The sequence below is a fragment of the Drosophila tropicalis genome, unplaced genomic scaffold (assembly GCF_018151085.1).
Source record: "Drosophila tropicalis isolate 14030-0801.00 unplaced genomic scaffold, ASM1815108v1 contig_593, whole genome shotgun sequence".
In the NCBI taxonomy this organism is placed as follows: domain Eukaryota; kingdom Metazoa; phylum Arthropoda; class Insecta; order Diptera; family Drosophilidae; genus Drosophila; species Drosophila tropicalis.
In genome coordinates, this window is record NW_027173070.1 from 21,684,348 (window position 1) to 21,709,738 (window position 25,391).

The following is a 25,391-nucleotide window of genomic DNA, read 5'->3' on the forward strand; positions in this document are numbered from 1 at the left end:
ATTTAGCTTTCCTCTTGCGCTTGATTCGATTTCATAAATGAATAAAAGCCACAAAGTTAAGTTGGCCTGTAAATATTTGCACTTCAGTTAGCACTCAGATACAGCCCCAGCCCCAGTGGCAGTTCCAGTGTCAGTCTCATAGACGGCATTTTGAAAGCTTCAATCAAGCAAACAGGAACCAACCATGGCAATTATATGGAATTGGAATGAGGTGCTAATTTATGGGATTTTGAGCAAAAAACTTCATAGATATTTTTTTCTCTTCTTCTCTATAATTTACACTGGTTTTCCACTTGATTGCTAACGGTAAATGCTGGAGCATTAAGTAGTTATGTTTTGAGATGGAAAAACCGATGGTAGAAACTAAACTAAGTGAATGACTATAATTTATCTCTGTCTCTCCCTCTCCATCACTCGCTTATAACTAAGTCGTTGAGCATTTTTCATGATTTTCTAAATATTCATCATTTCTCTAAAGGTTTTTGTGTCAGGTGTTTTCTTCTTAATTTCTGAAATGTATATGCATATCAGAGATCCAATAATTGTTGCAACGTGATCCAAACGAGAAACTCTTCTCTTCTCTGTTTCAGATGTCTCAACATCCAATGGGAATGAAGCATTCAGTTTTATAGCAGTTCAGGTCATTGGTAGAAGGGAAAAGAATAACACAAATGAAAATTGATTGCTCCAATCTGGCCAAGGCATCTCCTCACACACACACAGAGACATACAAAGATTTATGTACATAAGTGAGAAATCTTGTAGGTATAAGGTATATAGAAAAAGGGATCCCAAAGCAACTTGGTGGAAATGATAGTAGGAAATATCTTAGATACGTTGCTTGCGGCATTTTTGAGGGCGTGTTTGTTGCTCTTGGCTAATTATTTATTTGGTTGGCTTTGACTGGCCCATACAGAGCGGTATAGACACATTTCGTTTGGTTTGGTTATTTTAATTCTCAGGAAATTTGTTTATTTATGATGCTGTTAGCTTTGTTATTAAAATGTTATTGGATTTCTCTCGCCAGCTGAGGTAACTTTATAGGCATCTCCATCCGAGCATCACGATCCGACATTTCTCCATTTGTTGGCCTTTATTGTTGTCTAGTGTTGTGATAAATGATCTAAATTTAATTTTCTACACACTGGCAATGAACATAATTTCGTTTAATGGGTGAAAATTTTCCCTAGGACGTTTGAAGTTTAACCGAAGAACAAAGGAAATTTCCTTCATTTTCGGCTGGACAAGGACAAGCCACCCAAAGTGAGAAGTTATTGCTGCTGCTGCTGATGGTCGTGTGACTTGTCGATGACCTTGACTGGGCCAGGAGTTGATGCAAAGCACCAGCAATTAGACGTCTACAAGGTCGCAAAGTCAAGGCTAAACTATGTAGAAGGAACAGTCATTTGCAGTTGCTGCCGTTTTGCAACTGCTGCAACAAACCGCACAATCATTTACAATGCAGCAGGACAAGAGAGAAAAAGGACTCTCTAACTGGACCGCCCACTGGTCTATGGCAAATCTCTCATATATTTTGCACTTGCTGTGCCCCTAACCTTGACCAACATCTGTGACTCTCTGTCTGTTTGTGTGTCTAATGCGTTTTCATCCTTCTTCTTTTCTTAGCCTTCTTCATGCTTTGCGGTTTAATTGAATTTACAGATTTTTTCACTTGGCCCAAAAGTTAATCTTTAAATCTAGTTTAGGTGTTTGCAAACAGATTTTATAGGCTTAACTTCTTAGACAAAAAAAAAAACAGAAAAGTGTCTTAAGATCCTTATGTAATCTCAGCCGCAAATTAAATTTCTTGGAAAATTTCTCTCCAACACTCTATAATTAAAGACTCAGGACACAAACTTCTTAACACTTGGCAACAATTTTTGCTGCTTTCTCTGCAAAACTTTCAATTTCATTTCACAACTGAAAAGTGAAATTGTTTAAACAATAAAATAAGATATTAAAACACTTTAGCGGCTGCTGCAAAATTCATTATCCAAGACCAATTAGCGCCTTTAACGAGCCAGCAGCCAACATTCCCCAAATTGGTAACCAAATAAGCCAGCCAAAAAACTTAGGCAAATTGACAGATTAGCTGAGAAAACAATTTGCGCTTGAGTGGCAAATTAAATAAAATTACAGCATCCAACAGAAATTTGGTTTTCAACAAGGAGAGGAAAAAAACAAACGGAAATCTGTTAATTGATTGAAAACAAGTTGCGTTTACTTTTCACATCAACGAACAAAGCTCTCAGATGAAGTCATAAAAAAACGTTATGACTGGCAATCTTGAAATTGTTTTTTGTTTAAATGTCATAAAAACGGTTTCAGTCGCCTCCCAAAATGTAGAGAAACAAGCTAAAAAGTTATCATCATAATATAAATTAATAATAAAAAACAACAAAAAAACGAAACACACACACACACAGAGAGAGAGAGAATTGCCAATAAGAAAGATACAAACGAGTTTCATTTCTTTGGCTTTTTATTACTATTAGTTGGCTATTTTCTTGCGGCTGGTCGTGGCAAATAAAGTAGTCAAATTTATAATCAACAAGTTCATTAACATTTAACCCGAAACGCACAAAGGCGACAACAAAAACAACAGCAACACAAAATGAACGAAACGACAAAAAAAAATGTATTTTTAACAAATTAAAAATTGTTTTGCAGGCCTCCGGGCGTACTGACCAAACGGGGCGGGGTGGAAGTGTAGGCCACAGCGAGGCGTAGGGCAGCAGCAGTGGAAGGAGCAGGCAAACGATTTACGAACAAAGTTAAATTTTAATTAAAGCCAAGAGCGGGACAAGTTATGAGAAAAGCTTCACCATTATCAACAAATACGAACTTTAGTTGCTCTTACCAATCAATCATTTTGATTTCTACAAATTTCACATATCAATGAGAAAGAAACTTGGCAAATAAAGGGAGGAAGATAACCATATACAAGTAGTCTTAGCATTGACTTGGCTAACTTTGCCATTGCAAAAGAAATTAAGTTAATATCTTTTTCGCTTCTCTTACGTTTTATGTAAGTTAGTCTGAAAAGATTTAAGTATTCGCTCCAAGTATATATCGAAATCGATGAATAAGAATAAAAAGTCGAACTAAATATCCTTAAAAATTTAACTTAAACTTAAAGATTAGTGAAGATTTAAAGTTACTGATTACCTAAATAGTATAATTTATAATATAATATATAATAAAATTAAGTTAATATGGTTTTCGCTTCTCTTACGTTTCATGTAAGGTTAAGACTTAAAATATTTAAGTATTCTATCTAAGTATACATCGAAATCTATGAATAAACACAGGACACACGGACTGCCTAAACATCCTTAAAAACTTAACTTAAACTTAAAGATTAGTGGAGATTTGATGCTACAGATGACCTAAATTATATATAATTACTTTCATTTCATTACAAATTGCATCCCATTGGGCTTAATTACTTTTCAATAGTTCCTAAATATCCTAAACTTGGCCTGAAACCTTATTGTCAATAATGAACCTTATAAAGCTCCTTTTTTTAAGGTTCCTAAGAAAAATTATCAAAAATATATCATTTTTTAGTCAGTAGTAGTTAGTTTTGTATAAGTAGTATGAAGTAGTTGTAGTATTTGAGAGTTAGTTAGTATGATACCAGGTTTAGCAGGTTTAGCAGTGAAAAGTATCAAAGTCTTGTTAGTCTGGTCTCTGGTCTAACTCTTTGCATTAGTTAGACGACTTGTTTTGCGTTCTAAAGAGTATCCAAATGACACGTTGGCCTGGTGGCTTGCTGTGGCTCATTTGTCTCGTTTGAGGCCTTATACTTAGTTACCTCCATTCGTTTATACTTACTTACATACATACATAAGTAAGTGTGTTTGTGTATATTTCGTATGTATATCATTAATAACTCTCGATGCCACTCGCCGGCACTCAGCAGCAGCACAACGCATGGATTTACGCGTTTAGACTTTTTTTTCCCCTTCTTCTGTTAAGTAAAATATGAATTTTAAATTACCAGTCAGTGAAAGACAAAGATGGGGAGTGAAAAGAAAAAGAGATGCCCATTTAGCTTGCTGCCATGGCCGCCAGCGGGTATTCGACACATGTTTCTGTTAGTTAGTTAGTTAGTTAGTAACTTACTGTGTTCAAGTGCCCATATGGTGACCCCGACGTGAAAAGCATTCCATTTACTGGTGTGTGTGAGTTAGTTAATTGCCGTTATAGTTTTTATTGAGTTGTTGGTGCAATTAAGATTTACAGTTTTGTTAGTTTTAAATACCAATTGACAATCTAACAAGTTTGTGTCGTGAGTCTTTTGATTTGTCGCCTCCAGCTGAGATTGAAAATCATTAAAGATCTTGTATATGTATATGTATGTATATAGAAACAGTAGCCAAAAGTGGTGGAAAGGCAAAAAGCTCATTAGCAGTTACCATTTTATTCAAACAGACAGACAGATGGATGGATGGATGGATGGATGGATGGATGGCATCATTATCATTAAGAGACCAAAAAAAAAAAAAAAGACGAAAAATTCAATCAACTAAAGCAAAGGGGCAAAAAAATAAAGAAACATAAAAATCAAAATCGAGTTGAAAACTTTAATTAACGCATTTTTACGCAACTGTCGGCAAATGTTTAACCCTATTGTGGCCGCAGTCGAGCAAACATGACAACGGTAATAATTGAAAATCATGGCAATTAAAGGCGGTAGACCTAAGGTACATACGCATCTAGCGGTGAGGCGGGGGGGCGAGAATACACAGGCAATCAACCCTGCGTTGAGCGGAAAAATCAACAGCTGCTTTAATGGCCCACATGGGCGAGCGATAGAGAGAGAGGTAGAGGAACACGCCAGCCACAGCCGACGGTAAATCAACTTGAGTGCTAGACGTAGCCATTGTTGTCATGCGTGAGACAGGGAGAGCGCTCACACACAAATTGTGAGAGAGAGAGGGAGAACAAGAGCGCGAGCATATGCATAAGTGACAGCATAAGTTAGAAGAGTACAGCTACACTCACTAGGCCTAGTCAAGTTCGAATCGAATGAGGGGAAACACTTTGAGTTTGAGTCAAGTCTCTGAGCCACTTTCCAGTTATCGAATTTTAATGGCTGACCCACCACCACCACTGGAAGCACTGGTATTCGAGTTTCCAGTTTCGAATTTTACATTTCGGCTTATCGATATTTAATTAATTTGCCCAAACCCAAACAATAGTTCAAATATTTATCTTATGCACATAAATAAAATATAAATTTGAAATTGAAAAAAAAAAAAATGAAACTGGTTTGATTGCTCCAAATATGGGGGAGCCCAATCAATTCGGAGGTTCTATTGTTGGGGCGTGATCTTAATGGTCAAACAGGAAATGAGTGGGAACAAAAGCAAATGATGAGACCCAAAATATGTATACAAAGATATACATATGTATATACATATATGTTAGGGAATAATCAAGTCTAATGTCTTGGCCATATCACATATTGTGGAAGTGTTGCCAAGTCAATAAATCACAGGCCCACAATGGAATTCAACTAAATAAATAACAATATCTATGGCTATTATAATGCCAAAAAATTAATAAAAAATTCATTAGCGATTTCAACATTTTTCGATTCACTAAAGCATGACTTTTTGGTGTGTGATTTATCTGCCATATATCAGAGTGTTTGTTGTATTTTGCAGCACATGTTTCACATTTGGCTAGATCTATCTTTTGATTAGAGAGACGCATAGAAAGATCAAGCCATGGCCATTGTATAAATTTTTGTTAACACCTCAAATCGATGGAATGTTTGTTTTGACAGTTATCATATGTCCATAATATATAACTTATAGTCCCATTATGCTTAACGCTTCGTTGAATGTGTTTGTGGGGCAAAAAGAGGAAAAAAAAAGTTTGGTAAATTGATATTCAATCTGTGTTTTGCTCATGTGAACAAATAAATAAATTAAAAATCAATCAAATAACAATCAATTGCTCGATTGGCTACCTCTCGACACTTGCGTCATTTTCTGTCCATCATTCCCATGCCAGAATTTCCATTGCTATTTGGAAATTTCAATTTCAAGTATTTTTAAGTTCAACTACATTAAGCCGTTTAATTGTTATAAAATGATGCTTTCATTCGAACTGGAAATTGGGTAAATGTTTAGCATGTTTTTGTGAAAAACGCAAATGATTTGCCTAATTGATTAGAGGGCAGGGCAGGGCATGGTTAGGGGGTACCTACACTCATTTATGCGTACGTACATATATGTAAATTATAACAATTATCCCACACAAACTGACACAACACTTGAAATCGTCTTCCTCTTTTCGATTACCCGTCCCGTCCCGTAACTCGCCGACCACTCACTCATTCTCTGGGGTCTCGGTCTGGGGTGTCAATAAAGTTGTAGTAGGCTCTTCTCTGCGACTGAGTGACGCAGATTGAAACGTCGCCGCCAAAAACAAAATCAACAAAAACAACTAAATGCTTATGAAAAGTCCGTTCCCGTGCCGTGTGCCCCGTTTGTCTGTGGGTGTTGGTTGTCCATCCGTCCGTCTGTCCGACCATCCGTTCTGTCCGTTTGGTAGTTGGTTATCACTCAAGCGTAGCATTACCCTCTTTGCCCGACAAAGATAGCCACAGCACCGTGCTCTTGTGCTCTCTCAACGTGCTTGATTGACAAATCAACTAACAAAACACACAGAGCAGCCATTTTCTAGCTTTGTGCACATGCGTGCGAAGAGTGCGGCTATATGTTTGCCTTGGCTACGCCCCCGTGAAAGAGAGCGCTGAGAGTGAGAGCGCAGCGCAGACGCAGAACTCGGACGACACAGTTGTCAACCGCATGACAGCTTCAGCGCGCGCATAATAAAGTCATATCGAGCCCTAACAAGACCCCACCAAAAAGGGGGCTCAGGCAAAAGGCGGAGTAAGCGAAACAGCGCGCGAGTGAGCGAGAGAGAGTGCCACAAAGAGTTAAGGAAGGAGAGTGAGAGCGAAACCGGTTCAGCTCTTGGCCAAATCGTATCGACGACGGTCGTCGTACATGGTTTAAACTGACAGCTTACAGGTGACAACTACAGCATTCGCAAAAACAACTCCAAAAGCCCAAACAGCTAGACACAGAGTCAGAGCGAGAGAGACTATGGAAGAGAGTCGAGCACGGAGTTCGATCTGCATTTTGAAGGAACTCCACTTTGTTTCTCTCGTCTTCGTCACTGTCACAAATGACTTGTCACTCACTCACTCACTCTCACTCCCTCCCTCACTTACTCACTCACTCAGCTTACAGCTGGCTGGCAGTGCAGCTCTCTCGCTCTAACCACCGTGAACGGCTAGCTCTCTCACTCGCTCCCTCTCCCTTTCTCCTGAAAGAGAAATAGAGAGTTCAAAAACGTATCTGTATCTGCTGCTCGTCGTTGCTTCGTCGCCGACTCAGGCATCTGTGATTAGTTAATTTAGTCGTTGCGCTCGCAGTGAACAGACGTGCGCGTTCAAGTCGGAAGAATACGAGCAAAAAGTATTTGAATTACAGCCGAGAAGACGAACTTAGCAAACCAAAAGAAAAGTAAAACAAACAAACGAGAAAATAAGAAATCAAAGCAAATCAAATCAAATCAATCAAAACGCAAAAAGCAAAGAGTAAAGTGAAACTGAAGTGAACTTAAGATCTGGTGCCGGTGTCGCAAGAACAAAGTACAACCAACAAGTGCAGTCAAAGTGCAGTAACATAACCAAATGGCCCTTGAGGATCGCTGCAGTCCACAAACAGCGCCCAGTCCACCAGGTTGTCTACCGCAATCACCGCAACAGTACAACTCGCAGTCCTTGACAACCTTACCCATAACAACTACCACAACTAGCCACGCTTTGGACATGAGTCTCCAGTCGCAACAGAGCCCACCAGTGGCCACCTTGTACCAGCAGCAACAGCTCCAGCATTTGCATCAATTGCAGCAGCTTCAGCAATTGCATCAGCAGCAATTGGCAGCCCATGGCGGAGTCGGTGTGGGAGTGTTCCATCATCCGGCTGCTGCCTTCGATGCCGCTGCAGTGGCTGCCGCCCATGCGGCTGCTCTGCAACAACGTCTGGCGGCCAGTGGATCACCTGCCTCTTGCTCTACACCTGCCTCATCCACACCACTCACCATCAAGGAGGAGGAGAATGACTCCATTATGGGTGACAATAGTTTTCACAATCAAACAAATACCACCACGGGCACTGCAACCGAGGATGAGGAGGATGATGACATCGATGTGGATGACACCTCGGCAGGTCGTCTGCCCCCACCAGCCCATCAACAGTCGTCCATGGCCAAGCCCTCGTTGGCTTTCTCGATCTCCAATATCTTGAGCGATCGCTTTGGCGATGCCTCGACCAAACAAACGAAACCAGGAACAAACCCATTGGAGGCAGCCGCCGCTGCGGCTAGCATTTTCCGACCCTTTGAGGCTAGTCGTGCAGCTGCCGCCACACCCTCCGCCTTTACGAGAGTGGATCTCTTGGAGTTTAGCCGCCAGCAGCAAGCTGCCGCCGCAGCAGCCACGGCCGCCATGATGATCGAGCGTGCCAACTTCCTTAATTGCTTTAATCCGGCTGCCTATCCCAGGATTCATGAGGAGATTGTCCAGAGCCGTTTGCGCCGGACTGCCAACACTGTGCTGCCTCCTGCCACATCCGCCTCCTCTTCGAAAATGACCGAGCCGAGTCAAGAGAAATCCGCTCTGGGATCACTCTGCAAGACAGTCTCCCAGATTGGACAGCCCACACCCAGCTCGAGCACAGTGACCACCATTGCGACACCTCAATTGAGCAGTTCGAGCAGCTTGGCCAACAATCTGGCTAGTCCGCCACCCGCCTCAAATGCCTCTACAATCAGTACCACCTCATCCACGGCCACCAGCTCGTCGGGTTGCTCGTCGGCCACAAGTTCACTGAACTCCTCGCCCAGCAGTCGCTTGGCCGCCGCCAATAATGCCAGCAGCCCCCAACCGCAACCCATTCCGCCACCATCGGCTGTCAGTCGGGATTCGGGGATGGAATCCTCCGACGATACACGCTCCGAAACGGGATCCACCACAACAGATGGCGGCAAGAATGAAATGTGGCCAGCGTGGGTCTATTGCACCCGCTACAGTGATCGCCCAAGTTCAGGTTAGTTGAAATTCGAATCGAATGCAATCGATTTCCTTATGATGATGATGATTCCTTCATAAACTGGGACCACCATCCAAGCTAGCGGCACTCTTTTTAGTTTTTCAATCCATATTGTTTTGGGTCATAAATTCCAAGGACATTGCCACAATTAGGAAAGAGAGACACGCGGACAATGACAATGAGTTTAAGTTTCAAATCGGAGTCGGCAATATGTTCTTGTTGTTGCTGTTGAACACAATCGTGTGAGCCTTCCGGCACAGGGGCCGCACGCAGCGTTTTGCTCGACACTTTATGTGACAACATGTAGCGCTCAAAAGATCGTTTCATTTTCGTTTGCTTATCGCCGACTTCGAGGAGTAGGAGTAGGAGTAGTCAAAGCAGAAGTCCAACTCAGTTAGAAGGTCACAGGTCACGCACTTATTTCTTTAAAAAAAAGAAGAGACGAAAGAAAACAGAAATCCACTGACGATTGACATAGGGAGAAAGAGCCCATTAAAAGGGCCTTAGGAGAAATCTTTTCTTTCTTCTTTCTATCTCTCTCTATCCCTTTTCCTTTTCAATCCATGTTATTGCCACAGCGCGTTAATTGACAAGTTAAGTGCTTTTTTATGACTTGAAATGGTTTTTTAATTTGGTGTCGATAGAATCAGATAAATACACATATAAGTATATGGAAAAAATCTAACATTAGGTGTTGATAGGCCCCACTGCAGGGAGGGAGGGGACATAACTATAGATTATAGACTAGAGAATTAATCAAATCAATTCACTTCGAACTAGGCAATTAAATTTTTAATTTACCATGTGTGGAAAATGGCTAAAACTAATAACCACTTGACTTGCTAGCTAGTTGGAAAATCTTTTGCTAAATCGTTTTCCTATTTGCCAAATGCCGAGAATATTAAGTCATTTTACAGTCGAGTCTTTTCGAGTCGGCAGGGGCAGGGGCAGGGGCAGGGGCACGGGCACTAACACGAATGTCTCGAATCCCATCACATTAATTAGAGAGCATATTTTTTTGTGTGCCGCATGCATATTTTAATTTGCCTAAAATATATAGAAATATATACGATATAACAGACAAAATGGCTGCCTAGTTTTCTGCCTCGTGACAGCTGACAAATTGAACACTTCCACGACGACGACGAGTTGAAAAATAGTTCCAGCACGCAAAAAGAAAGAAACCCAAAACAAAATAATAATAATATGAGAAAAAGTAAAACGAATTCTTTAGTTCGTTAGTGTCGTCTATGCTAATTAAATCATTAATATTATTAATGATATGAAAGAATATATTTATGCTAATTTTCCCCCTCTCTCTCTCTCTCTGTATTTGCTTGCAGGACCCCGCTATCGTCGCCCCAAACAACCAAAGGACAAGACCAACGATGAGAAGCGACCACGTACAGCCTTCTCCAGTGAGCAATTGGCTCGTCTTAAGGTAAGCAGAGATAATACCAATACCAATACGCTTGCAATCTCTTTCTCCCGGACCAAGACAATTCGAAATGTTGTGTCATTTTGGCACCAAAATATTTACACACATAACTGCCACCGCCTGCTGGGCTAAGAGCATCCTGTCCTAAGAGCATCCTCGGCAATAGCAACCGCATATGCCAACTAAACTAAACCAATTAGATATGCTCATATTTCACTCGGACTTGGATTCGGACTCCGGGCCCATTCACCAGGGGTGCCTCTTTCATTTTAACCGCAAATAATTGATTCGCCTTACCTAGATACATAGCTCGACTGTGTTTTGGTCTGGCCTGGCCTGAACTAGTCTGGTCTGGGACAAAAAAGAGTGAGAGAGATGGAGCGTTATCTTTTGTTATGCATTTTGTACTCATCTCTCTGTGTGTATTCTCTCTTTCCACTTGCAGCGCGAATTCAATGAGAATCGCTACCTCACCGAACGCCGTCGCCAGCAATTGAGCTCCGAATTGGGTTTAAATGAGGCGCAAATAAAAATCTGGTTCCAGAATAAGCGAGCAAAAATCAAGAAATCGAATGGCTCGAAAAATCCATTGGCCCTGCAATTGATGGCCCAGGGTCTTTACAATCATACCACAGTTCCATTGACCAAAGAAGAGGAGGAGCTTGAGATGCGCATGAATGGCCAGATACCCTAAGGAGAATACCCCATTTAGGGGTAAAATTGGGGCATGTGCAATAAAGTCTTTTCGTGGGTTTAAGGGGGGGGACTAACTAAACTATGGTGCGGCGTACAAAATGAAACAAAAAAGGAAAACAAAAAAAAATTGTAATGAAAGTGTTCATGTGATATAATTGTAATATAAACATGTAAAATTATTATATAAGTTAACAAGTTTCACATCATCTATTCAATAAGTTGTTGTATTTATTAAAAAAAAAAAGCTAAAAAAAACAAAAGCAAAACATAAACAATATCCAAAAAAGTATTAACATTTAACTAATTGCTTTGCTTCTGAAAACAAATTCTATTCTATCACACAATTTCTTGTAATTTTTTTTTAACTCTTACACAAAGTTCGAAAAGCAGCAACAAAACTAAAGCTAAAATTGAAAACAAAATACAAAACCTATTCCTATATATATATATATATATTATATACACATATGTTTCTCTAAGTAAATTTAAATGAAATAATTCTTTAGTTTAATTTTTAGCTATTAAGTTTCTCACACGGATACATAAAATTGCTATGATAAAAGTATTTCTAGTTCTTAAGCTTGGCAAAACAACAACAAAAACATATTTCTGAAATCCATAAGCTAAAAGAAAGTAAAAGAAAAACAAGTTCAAGAAAGAAACAGCAACAAAAACAAATAATAAAAACAAAAAACAATTTAAAACAAATATTAAAAAAAAAGCAACGCAATTTTCCTTTACTGTTTTCTGTTGCCTACTTTTTGGCTGCCTAACCTATGCCCTTAAAGAGACGCCAAGCGTAGTTTCACTTCACTTCAAAGGCCTCGGACAGACTTGAAACCATGTACACCAAATGATGATGAGGGTGAACTTAAAGGCAAAAGACAGACCACACGGGTGGAGAGGGAGGAACTGCGAATGAGACAATGTCAGGCCGCTAATTGCACAATCACACAAAATCCACATAAAATACAACTGAGTGACGGCACCAACAGCACCAACAGCACCAACAGCAACATATTCAAGAGATTCGATTTGTTGCCTCGTCCTCCTCCATTTAATTAAAAACAAATTTTCATATAAACAAATATTGTGACAAGACATATACTACTACAGCCCAAGCCGAAGCCAGCATGGGAGCACATCAAATGATTTATTAGCACAGATTTCAAATGGCACGGGGGCAGAGATGGCAAGAGGAAGGAGTCGCTCGGTGTTAATTTGCTGAAAATAAATGCAAAAATCGCACAAAATGCATAGACAAACTGTCAAAGACGGGTGTTGGAGGGAAGGAGATGACGCGGGGAGAGAGAGAGAGGGTGTAGATGGGCAGCTGACATTTACTGGCAAGCGTTGATGTGCTGTATACCAACGGCAGCCACTGACACTGCCACTGCCACTGATCGACTCTATGGTCGTGGTCGTGGTCGAGATCGAGATGGCGCGCGCGGGCCACATCAAAATGAATATGAATTAATGCCAAAAGCCGCTAATTGCTCCGCGGAATCCTATGTTGGAGCCAAAGGCGGATTTAAATCAGCCATATTATAGAGGCGCAAATCCATTTGTGCACGTAATGAACCAATTAGCCAATTTGCCATTAAAAACCAAACTGTGAGACAAACAAACAAACAAACAACCAACCAACCACCCAGACAGAAAGTCGGACAAAGAAATATACACAGATACAGATACAAATATCTTAAGTCATATAAATACACTGAGAAAAATCGAAATCAAGATCGGAAATAGTTAATATTTTCAAATTAACTAATGTACAACAATTTAAGTATTTCAAAAATCAAAAGCATAAAGTCCCCTACTAGATTAAGGACTTTTTTGACCTAGAGAATATGTATGATGGATAGCCCGGCAGTTCCTCCAAATCACCTGTGGCGACGCGTCGCGACGCGGAGTCTAGAGGTGGAAATGGGCCCATAGAGGCCAGCGATAGTTTTACTTTCCCCAAGGTAGTTTGCATAGAAGCAAACATGTGAATTGTAGAAAGCGATACCCTACACTTTACAGATACAATTTTGGTAAGAAAGACTAAGATTTAGAGAAAACTTACTTTAGAACCTTGTGAATTTGTATTCCAAAAACAAAAGGCCGGTTTTAGGCCTAAGGAAGAATGACGTTCCAAAAAGAAAATCTTCGATGGGATCCAAAAGTTTATATTAGATTTTCTGAATCTACAACTTTTTCAAAGAGTACACAAGTCTATCTATAATATCCGGCGCAAAAGAAGTCATCCGATCATCATGGCTCTTATTTTTTTTCTAAATGGAAAACTTTGACAATGGGCGAGCTTTGGAGTCGAGTCCAAGCGGCATGGAGCATTCTATCGCACTGATTGATAGAAAAATTGGTGGAGAGTATGCCCAGGAGCAATAGTAGCGTGATTAAAGGCAAAGGCCTTTGGACTAGTATTAAAAAAATTCCATAATCTATACATGGATACATGCTAATTTTTCAGATTTTTCTGGATTATTTGAACTAAAGAGGGGATATTAAAAAAAAAGTTTTTGTTTTTCGTTTTATATAATATTAATGGATTTTTGTTAAAAATTTCGATTCGATTAAGAAATTTTCCTGGGTTTTAGAGACACTCAAAGTCACAGTATCGCCACTGTACATACATATGTACATATAAATATTGTAGCTAACTTTTACTGATCTTAGGAATATTGTAAATATTAGATATTTCAACACTTAAATGCATTTTGCTGCCATTCAGCAACTTTATGATATTATGATGTTTTCGTTTTATTAATTTTTAAATTTATACATATTAGATAATATTAGATCTAAAGAGGATTTTTGGCTGAAAGAGCAAGCGACTATGACTTAGTTTTTTAAGGGTCACACATACATAAACATACACTATACTCTTCTATCTTTTCTCTAAATTGTTACTTTAAAAAAAAAAAAAAAACATATGTACATTGGCGGCAAAAAATGTTGAGACATAAATTTGTTAAACTTAAATTCTGATTTCATTCGATTTTTATATAATATTAAAGGAAAGTTTAGATTTGGTAATTTATGGTGTTGAGTTGGTCATTGTGTTGAAATGATGTACCGTAAATGTTATGGGCGTATCTCTAACGGTTTTTTTTTTAAATGAATTTTGATATAAAGCCCCAAAATTTGGTCTTGGCAATTAAAAAAAAGATACATTTTAATATTTTTGAAAATTGATCGTACACCTTTAGACCCTAAGATAAAGTTTTAGGTCTAGTTAAACTAAGATAAACTGCATACCACGAGTTTTCAATTTGATCCCAGGATCCAATTCGGAGCCAATTGAAAAACTCAATTCTGTAAGTATTTTTTTGGTCTTCCTGCTTGGCATCATTTTAAGCAACTAATTCATTCTAAAGTATAACTACACTTGAACTACGAATCGTAGTTTAATAAATTTCCTGTCGAATGAGATATTGTTCATCAAAATCGGATAAAAAATAGATAAACTTTGTTGCCTTGAAAATATTTGTAGTCATAGACTCGTTTTTGAAAATTTTTTAAATTTATTGTTAAACACAAAAAATGACGAAATTTGTTAATTTAATATTTTTCTGTTTTACAATGTAAAATGTACTCCCTTTAGAAATGGTAAAACAAATGATTGTTATGGCTATAAATATTTATAATTTATTTAAAATTGGTGAAATTGCTTTCAAAAGTTATTAAAATTAAATTCTTCTGCTTGAAAACAAAAGGTAAAATAATGAATTTTGAGGTATTTTATATTTATATTTATTACTTTTATAACATTCTTGTTGACTTAATAGCACATTGTTACTAAATTGATTACTATCTATTACATACTACTTAGTTAAATACTAAACTACTTTAGTTATAACATCCACCTAACTTCTGTTTATCGATTTTTAAAACAAAATGTAATTTATTTCATCAAGTGTCAGTTATTTTCTCTCAGTGTACTCACATATCTATTGAAAATTTATAATTTTCCATAAACGTTTTGTTTGAAATACTCTGCAAAATATAAGGACTAATCAAATTATGATTTGTTACGATTAAATATGGATTAAATTTTATTTCAAATTTCGAAAAGTAACTAGAAAACATTTGAAACTGAAGACTCTTCTGCATTGCTTCTGTTTCGGATATCCTCCTTATTACGTCATTTCCATATATCCTTACACTTTTACAGGAAACCGCATTTGTCTTCCTTTTTTGTTGTTGTTGTTGTAGTTTTATTGATATCAAAGTAAACTTTCAACACTTCTAATTAGCAGAAATTGCCAAGTGACACACTAAATTTCACTTTCAGACAGCTCAAGATGGTGGGAGAACTAAAAAAAAAAGAAGAAGGATGGGCATGGAGACATGTAGTAGGTGGCGGAGGTGGTGGGGGAGTGGGGGGAGAAATGAAATGGAATGGAATTTCAATTGCGCATACAATGTACTCCATACGAATGGATTGTGGGTAGGGGAAATTTGAAGTTTTTAGTCGCTTCTTGTTGGCGCGAGCTATTAAAAAGCCACAAAAACACACATATGGGATGCTCTCTCATCCAGTTCCAACTTGAGGTCCATAAGTCGTCGTCAGCCTCACCCCTGGTAGCTATCTGTGTGTGTGTGGGCGCCTTCACCCTTTGCCGCTACCCCGATGCCATGGCTGTGATTTATTTGCCTTTGACGTCGATGTCTGGAAGATCGCACACAAGATGCTAGCCAACTCCTTTGATATACCCACGTGGCATGAGGGGAGAGTGAGAGAGCACAGGGGAGTAGGAGTTGGATGTGGAGGGCGGCAGGGTTGCCACATTGCTAATTGCGTTTTTGTTGGGGTTGCATGTAGTTATGCATTTTACAGTTTTGTCGTATTAATTGCTTTCGCTGCCGCTGCTGATGAGCATCTTTGCATCTATTAAATGTCTGAAATTGCTGTGGCTGCTGCTGGCGGCAACATTTTTTCGGTTAGATTTATTTGCTGGAGCCTGTGGCACTTGTTTCCGCTTCGCTTTATCAATTGATTTACGATGCGAAAAAAAAAAAATGCATTTCTCATCAAATGATACTTAAACATTGCAATGAGGCATGTGCATCATGATCTTTGTGTGATGTTCGCCATTTGCCACAGAGTGTAGATCCACAGAGACATGCAACACTCACACACACACACACACACATCAGCATAGACTGGCGGAGAAAGGAGAGGAGGCGGAGTGGGGCATGGTAGAGACTGAGAGGCACAGAAGTGCTTGGCATTTCATAATCGCTGCCAGTTCCATGGAAAGTGCACTCAATTATGGCCAACAGACAGGCTTTTTTTCTTCTGTTTTTTTTTTTTTTGGTCTCAACTCAAGTGTTGCTGTCCCGCTCCCGCTCCAGCTTCAACAACTACAACTCTGGCGCTTGTAAAATACAAAAAGAGAAGAAAAAAAATTTCAAAAATATCTCAGCGCCTAAACAAACATTCAAATGCCCAGTCGCAGAGTTTGGTGTTCAGCAGAAGTCAACGCCAACATCTTGCCAACCTGGAGGATACACATACATAATCATCTTTTATCGTCTTCATCATCATCAGCAACATCAGCAACATCATTATGATCATCTCTTTAGACGTCAACTCGAAACGTCAATGCTGGTTGCCATGTTGACTCAACGCATTTCAGTTTTCGTTCAACTCTTTTGGCCCAAAAACTCTAACTCGAATCGAAAAAAAACGTACATATTTTCGAAAATCTATCTTAACCAATCTCAATTCCCCGGCGCTCAGTTGTCTTCAAATATTTGTGATGTTTTAAGTAGTAGTAAATTTTGTTTGTAATTGATTGCCTTTTGTTAACTACAGTTGGCCCTGTGTGTTGAATGGAGGAGGTCGGGGGAGAGGATTGGTAATCCAATTGCCAAGATGCTAATTGCTCAACCTGCTTGCGCCTTTGTTTGACTCAACAATTTGCACCTTTTGCATTGAGTGAGATTTTTGTTAGTTGACCGCTAACTGCTCTCAATGCTGTGCTAATTGGCCAGGCCAATAGTTCGACTAACAGAGGGAGATAGAGAGAGAGAGACAGAGAGAGAGAGGGAGACCTTAACTTACTAATGGCCAAATTACAGCTGAGCATATTAGTTTTTTGACGATTGAAAATGTCACACGGCTGGCGCCTTGCGTTCCCAACCGGATGAACATAAAGTAATCGAAAATTTATGAACAAAAACAAATACATATAATTGTAATGAAATTTTTCATTTATGGCCATATAAAGGAACAAAACGAATAGTCATAAATATATAATGAATAAATGAATATGTGACATTAAATATTTTTCCTTTCGGTTTCTCAATTGTTACCGCGGTGGGTCCACCCCCCTTAAAACCCCCCTGCCTTTACTGTGATTGTGTGTGTGTGTGTGTATGATGACATTATTATTATTAACATTATTTTGTGATTATTAATGTTTAATAGCCAACACACAAACACACAGACATGTAGCCGAAACATAAATACGAAGAGAGACAAAAAAGTCAAGAGAAACAAACTTGGCAATTGAATTTTATTGTATGTAAATGTCATTGAGGTGCCGTTGAGGTGGCATTTCAAGGTGTGGGTTTCGGAGTGAGTCGAGTCGAGAAACCAATCAATGCAGTGAGGCAACAACAACTTCCATAAGTTAACCAAATAAATATTAAAAAAAAAGAAAAGAAAAACTACTATTATTAATTTGAACCATGGGTCAAGACATCGCAAGGCTGTCCACCAGTTGGTTAGAGGCTTCTTTGGGCCTCTAATTGAAATGCACTTCGAACTGATGACGAGTATGAATGAATGTTGGCCAGAAATGCATTAGCTTAAAAAGATACGAGTAGATGTCTGGCTTAATGACCATGTCGTCTTCTTAGGCCACCCCAGGAGCCCCCATTCCATGTAGAATGTCAATGCAAAGACAAATGATTCTTACATAGCAATGTCCAAATGCAACTCCTGCTCACAGATAATGACAATATTTTGGCATTTGAATATGACAAACAACAATAACAAGTTGGAGTTTTCAGTTTAGTGGGGAATTGTCTCCTTTTTCGAAGAGAGAGAGAGAATGCAACTCACAGCGGAAATTTGTCATTTATCATGCGATGAAATTCGCGTAAAAACATTTCACAAACGATCATTTCTTCCCATTCACCAGATCATATATCAAAATCGCACGTACATATATCGGTATAAATCGAAAATCATGCACACATATATATATATTGCGTTATGTTTGTGGGTGGCAAACTTACCAAATTTGGTTTAATTAATGAACTAAACACAGACACCAAAGAGAAGAAGAGAATAAACGACAAGAGATGGAGTGGCAGAGGGTGGAGCAGTGAAACCAATTCAATTTGGCAAATTAAATGAAAATATTTGCACATATGAAACAAATTTGTGTTTGCTATGGTATTTCAATATCAAATAAACCAGGGTATCAAATGAAGTATATTCGTTGACGAAATGCAGGCCAGAAAACTTAGTCATTTTTGGCTAAACTAACATACTTAGAAACAAAAACACTTGGCAGCACAACAAACATTAAGCGAAATAATCGGTATGCAAATTGAAACTCAATATCAGAACGCACCATTTGAAAAAGTCATGGAAACTAATTGCCAAATTATCATATAGTTAGTCAAAATTGTTGTTTACTTACTCTAACTAGTGGCTATAAGCTTAAAAGTATTTGGGGGGCTCAGGATATGATGGGGTCAGGAAATTCTGTCATTTTTGAGGACTACTTTGTAAAATAAACATTTTCTGAATTTTGTATGGACATTTTTGGTCCTTTGGGCGAGGCTATTTTACAACACAAGTTTGTACGAAAGTACTTTTTTCCTTGAACTATGAAAGAAAGTGAATTGAATTTCCCGTCGAATGACATATTTTTCATTAAAATCGGATAAAACTTAGATAGTGCTCATCGCCTATCAATGTGGCCAATCTAAGCAGCGGCCTTCGGAAGGGGTAAACGCATGATAAGAAAGATATGGAGAATAGAAGGGAAGTTTTGCAAAAAATTTCCTTTATTGATATGTATATTTAGATGTACAGCTGCTGTATTACTTCAAAAATTTGTTGTAGTATATGTTATAATCGACAACATGTTATCTGAAACAGGGCGAAGCACTTCTGACAATGCCTCAAGAAACACTTCGATAAGTTGAATTTCGCCAATCTTTGTTTTCGTCTAATTTTGCTGTAATTCTCAACTTGTTTTAACATTAGGTGGCCATTGCAAAGTTAGAATCTTTCGCAGAGTCTGCTGGTAAAGAATTTGACGATCCTTCGAATTGCTTTAGTGACATGCTGCTTACCGTTTTGCACTGTCTATGAGGACAAATTCTTGGCCGGCAACGGATTACCCAAGGGTTGATATAGGAGTGTCGGAAGAGTCCATTTACAATTTTCAACTGTCTTCCTGTTTTTTAGGAGATTAGAGAAAGCAGTTACTGCTCTTTTACTCTGCTTTAGCTTGACTTCTTAGTCATTGCCAAATCGTCATGACCAGCTACTCAATGCAAACTTATTGACAGTTTGTTATGCATAATTTCGTAAAAATTTTATCCTAGAAAAAGTACTTTGGTTAATCATACACTTTTCTCTATTATTTTCCTAAATTTGTTCAATAAGTTTTAATGAAGCGATAGAAAAGCGACTTCCATCTAGGATATCATATCGTCCATACAGATCCTTTTAATATCATTTTTTCCTTTACACATATTGTTAGATTTTTAGATTTTTTTTTTTCGCCCAAAACTCATCTGCTGGAAGTGCAATTCTTTCACCTTCTTTTTTTCATTCTCACACCTCTCAAATATGCAAAAAGGTGGCAAATGGCAAAACAAATTGTTTTTTATGCAAAATGTATAGGGGAGGCAACTGAATACGCATACACAAGGGTTAATTGATAAAGAAAAACAACCAAAAAACCAAAAAAAAAAAAACGAAGAAAAGAGAGAAGCAAATTCAATGTTGATTCTATGAAGTGTGGAAACTGGGCAGGAAACAGCCCACCCAGTTAGACAAGAGCCAACCACTTGGATTCAACCCCGTGCCGAATTCGCCCCCCCCTCCAATCCCACACCATACCCCTCCGACAAACATCCTTGCCATGAAGTGTAAAAATAAACATTGTGCTCGCAAGTTGTAAAATTTCAAATTAAAAACGTGATCTCAGCGCGAATTGGAAAGTAAATTATTTGATTCTGCACTTTTTCAGGCGCGAACCCCCCAAACCCAAATCCGGACCCAGCCCAACCCAACATGAAAACCAACCCAAAAAAAAAAAAAAAAAAAAACCCAACCAGACACAAGCGAAAGTGCTGAAAGCTCAATAAAAACCAAAAGAAGAAAAAAAAAACAACGAAAAAGGAAGAAGCGAAAAAAGAGAAGGAAAACAAGGAAACTGCAGCCTGAACATTGGCGCAATAAAACGAATTGGTTGAGGGAGCAGGAGGGTGAAAGGTAGGTGGGGGGCAAAATCGGTGGAGGGTTAAAGGATGTATGTATGTATCCGTATCCTGGCAAATGTGTTGAAAATTGCACACCGCCGTTTGGTTATCTCTCCATTCAGGACTGAGCTGGAAACGCCAAACAGTTTTTATCTGGCTTCGTGCAGTGCTTTTGAGCACGAACCGAGGCCATAACTCAGATATGGCCAAGAGCGGCAGTGGAGGGCGGGTAGTAGGTGATGGAGCATAGGAAGCGGAAATGCGCCACAAGCAATTGCTGGCAGTTTGCACAGCTTTTGCCCCACTGTGCCATGGCAGACGCGACTTCTCGCAGGACGACGCCTTAATTGAGGTACAAATTGAGCTTTTGTTACGCTCCTTCTCTTGCTCTCGTCTTTTTTCCCGTCCGTTTGTATGGGGTTTCTTTTTTTCGCTTTATTGTCTGCCAAGAAAAATTGCCCCACCACCCGTAAAGAGGAATCAGAAGAAGAATAAGAAGAGCTGGAATAATGTTGCACATACGAAACTCATTCCCATTTGTCGGGTCGATGGGAAGGGGTGGCAGGATTCGCACTCCGGCGAGATTTAATGCGTGTTTTTTCTATTTCTCTTCTTCCCACTGCCGCTCTGGCCGTACTTTCTTCATGGTTTTCTTTTTTTTTCTTTTTTGGCAATAAATTTTCGAGAGCGGCAAGTGCTCTGGCGCTTAGTGTTCGGTGCTTTTAGTATATATGCCGGGTAATTGCAGTTTTATAGCAACTAGTTTTTGAAACGGATGCGACTTTGATGTGATTTTTATGGCACTCAACTCCAGTTTCAATGGAACTTCAAAAACGCTAGTCAAAATGTAATTAGTGCGATAAAAATCCCATGCTAGGTGGCAAAACCCACGATGGGGTGCGGAGAGGGGGAAGACAAATCGTCAAGGAATTGCACAATAATAAACATTGAAATCAAATTGAGGATAGTTAAATTTTAAATGTAAAATAATCTTTGAAGTGACTCTGAGACAACGATTTGTTGTCGATGGCATTTGCTTGAGCCTCTCAGGATTGATTCGGTTTTTTAGCACCTAATTTTGCTTTAGTACCTTTTTTTTCAAGGATCTCCTATGGGGACAATCGCCTCAAGGATTCTTTCACCATATTAAGTATACAAAAACGTATGACTATATAGGATAATGTACTTTAAAAGTGGTTCTTACTGAAATATCTTTCAAACTTAGGCACTTTGAAGACTCTCTTAAATCTCTGTGGGCAAGATTTTCTCTTCGTTTAACGCACATTGCCACATTGCCTGACCAAGATCATTACGACGAGTCTGCAATGCTAAACGCTGTTTTACTTTACTGCAATTTGGCGCCGCTGTCCCAACCACCGTCATCATGATGATCATTTTGCTGGTGATGATGGCGATGATGATGATACGAGACTTGGAGCAAACGAGCCGCAAAACTACTGTGACTTTGCCTCTGTTGTTGCAATGCTGCCCTGTGGCGTTGTGCAGCAACGGCAACAGCAACGGCAACGGCAGCGGCAGCAGCATCATCGTGTGTGGTCTGGCCAATGTGGCCAATGTCTTCTTTTTCCAAAACTCTTAAGCTTAAGAGAGAGAGACAGGCAGAGTATGGCTCTCTCACGAGTCCAGGCGAAAGAGTGGAGTGAAGAACAGTAGCCGCATCACGTAGCCTTTTGAGCGATCTGGCCAAAGTGTCAATAATTTTAAGTGTAGCGCATTTTTGTGGTCTCCGTCTTGGAGTTGGTCTTGGGTTTTGCTCTTACATTTCACGGTTTACCGGATAGGGATCTCTGAGACGCTCTTCAGTGTTGCTTTGGCTGTGGCTTTCGAATCGCATACATATTAATCACTCCTAATGGACTGCAATTGAATTTCAAGTAATCATCGAGTGCCTCAACTTGGGGCAGGCTTAATAGCTGCCGCCGACAACCGACAACCGACAACCAGCAACAACAACAGCAGCAACACAACAGAAGACAACGACAGACGATGGACTGGCGATCATTCGCCAATGGGCTTTAAAGCCAAAGGCAACTTGGGTGGTCCAGATGCCGTGTCTGACTCTCTGACTCTGACTCTGGCTCAGACTCTGACTCTTAACTCGTTCCCCCCTCCGCTTTGCTGATTGTTGTTGTATGTACGAAATGTTGCCGCTGCGTTTCCATACAGGGGCAAAGGTTTTTTTGGCAGGAGTTACCAACTTTTACTACCACTATCATGCCACTCACTCACTCTTCAGACTGATTTTCAATCGTTATCTACTGCCGACTATTTTTTCTTTGGTTTTTACATGGAAAAACTCAATTTTCCAACCGTTTAAATGACTGCAATTTTTCATAATAGATAATTAAGTTTCAGTTTTGGAAATTAATTTCCGTTCCATGGAAATTTCAAGATCTCTTACCATCGATACACACAACAGACACACACACACACACACACACACACACGCACACACAGTAGCCTGAGCAGCCTGATGAGCATCATTAGTTAAGCGTCGAAATTCCACGTAAATCGAAAACAAGAGAAGGAGAGTCCAACTCGGACATCGGGCTCGGAGTTTGTAGTAAGTATGTCCACCTGCTTGCCACTTCTCTGGGGACAATCGATGGCCGGACAACATGTTACTGAGAGGTTTTTGTGTATACGGTTTTTATTTTGTCTCTTTTTATTCGTTTCTGTAAATGAAAAATTTGAATTGTCCATGTATTCGCATCGATCATTCCAAAAACTTGAGAAGAATGTTTTGTTTTTGTTTGCTTCTGCGCTACAAGAAAACTCCAGAGACTACATGGGGCCAAAGACAAGATCGTTTTGTAATTAGACCACCAAGTTGGTGGACCAAGTTAGTTAGTCAGCGAGTGAGTGAGTTCATCAGACTTTGCGTTTGCCACTTTGCATGTGTGGCAAAAGTGTCGCGTGGTTGCTGCCCCACATTGTTGTATAATTTACACGGGCAGGTGTCAGGCCGTCGACGACGAGTGTGGCCAAGTCGGCCGGGCCGCTAGCCAACCAGCCGCCCTTTTCTCTGTATTCGACGCGTCTGCGTGTCCATTTGCTGTTGGCGATAAATTATGGCTTAATTAAAGTAACAAAAAATATACATACATACATGCCAAGAAGAAAAAATGATTTTCTGGTATTCCAGCCATATATAATTAGCCTCTCAGGGCTTATCAGCAATTAAATCGAATACAGGGAAACCTTAAAGCACTTAGAAATTGTAAATTGAAATTGACTCGGACAGCAGAGTCAACCAAGATCTGTCAACGATTTGAATTGACCAAAACAATGACAGCCATACATCAACAGTCAAGAATGAAGAGCGCAGAGTGAGTCGATAATTAATCCTACATTGACAGGACAGACTGACAGACAGACAGCAGTGAGGGAAAAGTGTTGAGGATAAAGGGAAGCAATGACTCATTTGACCAATTGGTTCAACCCTAATAACAATCTAACAATCAGAGTTTTGTACATTGACAAATGTGTGACAACAAATCACTTTCAAATGATTACGATCAAAGATCATTTAAGAGGGAGACAGAGAGAGAGACTGTGCTCCGGTAATATAGCTTTTCTTTTAAGCCAAAACTTACATTTCCATTAACCACTTGAGTCGCTCCATCTTGATCAAATATAGGCCAAAATCACTCAGCCTTGCGCTCAGGTGGTCCAGTTTCTTCTGGATAAATTTGCTCTAGATTTCAGGGCAACTTAACGTGTGGTCGTCGATCATCATCTTACCACAATTGAGCCATCAGGGCATCAATGACCAAAATGAAAATACAAGAAACTGCCAACTTTTATTAACCCAAAGAGACAGGGCATCTAAAAAAGGAGTGGCTCGCAGACTATGGCACTCAAGTGCCAAAACATGACAAGGCATAAGTCAAAGCCGACGACGGCGACAACGACTACAACAACAACAACAACAACAACCACAATATCATCAACGAAGACGACTCATATTCAAATATATACAGATACAGATTCAGATTCACCGATTTTGATCCTTATGTGCCATATGTGTGGCCCTCTCTCTGTATAGAAACGAGCGAAGCGCCTCCAAAGTACCAGGAATCAAGCACTCAACGGCTTAAGTGTGCGCCACACAGAAATCCCGATCCCGACACCCCCGAAAAAAAGTCGCACGATCATCAGGTCGTGGTGTAGATAGAGGATGGATCGGCGTGGGGCATGGGCATCGACAGCAAGATGTTTTGCGTCAGCTGCAGCCTCTTAATTTGACACAAAACAAGATCAAATGTCACTCATCATATTCCACTGGAGTTCACTGGCTGTAGGGTGTGAGAGGGCACCATGGAGTGGGTGAAACTCACGTATGCATATGACTTAAATACTAATGAGCCACCAAAGAAGTAGAGGAGAGTAGAGGATGATGATCGCCTTTTAATATGCCACAACGCATGCGTTAACCGACTTAAGTTGGCCAAAAAAAAAAAAAAAAAAAAAAAAAAAGGAACAAGAACCCACAAAAAAAAAAAAAGGCCAACCACACAATGTGGGTCTTTGTCCTTTGTTCTAACCACTAGCCACTTGCCCCTGAACCACGCACGCACACGCGCTGCATAATGAGTGGCAGGGAAAGACTCTTCTTGCCTTGAAAGACT

General features: G+C 39.5%; 1 protein-coding gene across 1 annotated transcript; it reads left to right on the forward strand.

Moving 5' to 3' along the window:
• Window positions 1–7,458: 7,458 nt before the first annotated feature.
• Window positions 7,459–11,334, forward strand: en (engrailed). Its single transcript, XM_068289868.1, has 3 exons — window positions 7,459–9,137; window positions 10,484–10,581; window positions 11,024–11,334. The coding sequence occupies exons 1-3, from the start codon at window positions 7,721–7,723 to the stop codon at window positions 11,270–11,272; spliced, it is 1,764 nt and encodes a 587-aa protein (XP_068145969.1). The 5' UTR covers window positions 7,459–7,720; the 3' UTR covers window positions 11,273–11,334.
• Window positions 11,335–25,391: the final 14,057 nt, after the last annotated feature.

Coding starts and splice junctions, on each gene's coding strand:
- en (XM_068289868.1), top strand. CDS start 7,721: ATGGCCCTTGAGGATCGCTGCAGTCCACAAACAGCGCCCAGTCCACCA. Junction 9,138..10,483: donor CAGTGATCGCCCAAGTTCAG/GTTAGTTGAAAT, acceptor ATTTGCTTGCAG/GACCCCGCTATCGTCGCCCC. Junction 10,582..11,023: donor AGCAATTGGCTCGTCTTAAG/GTAAGCAGAGAT, acceptor TTCCACTTGCAG/CGCGAATTCAATGAGAATCG.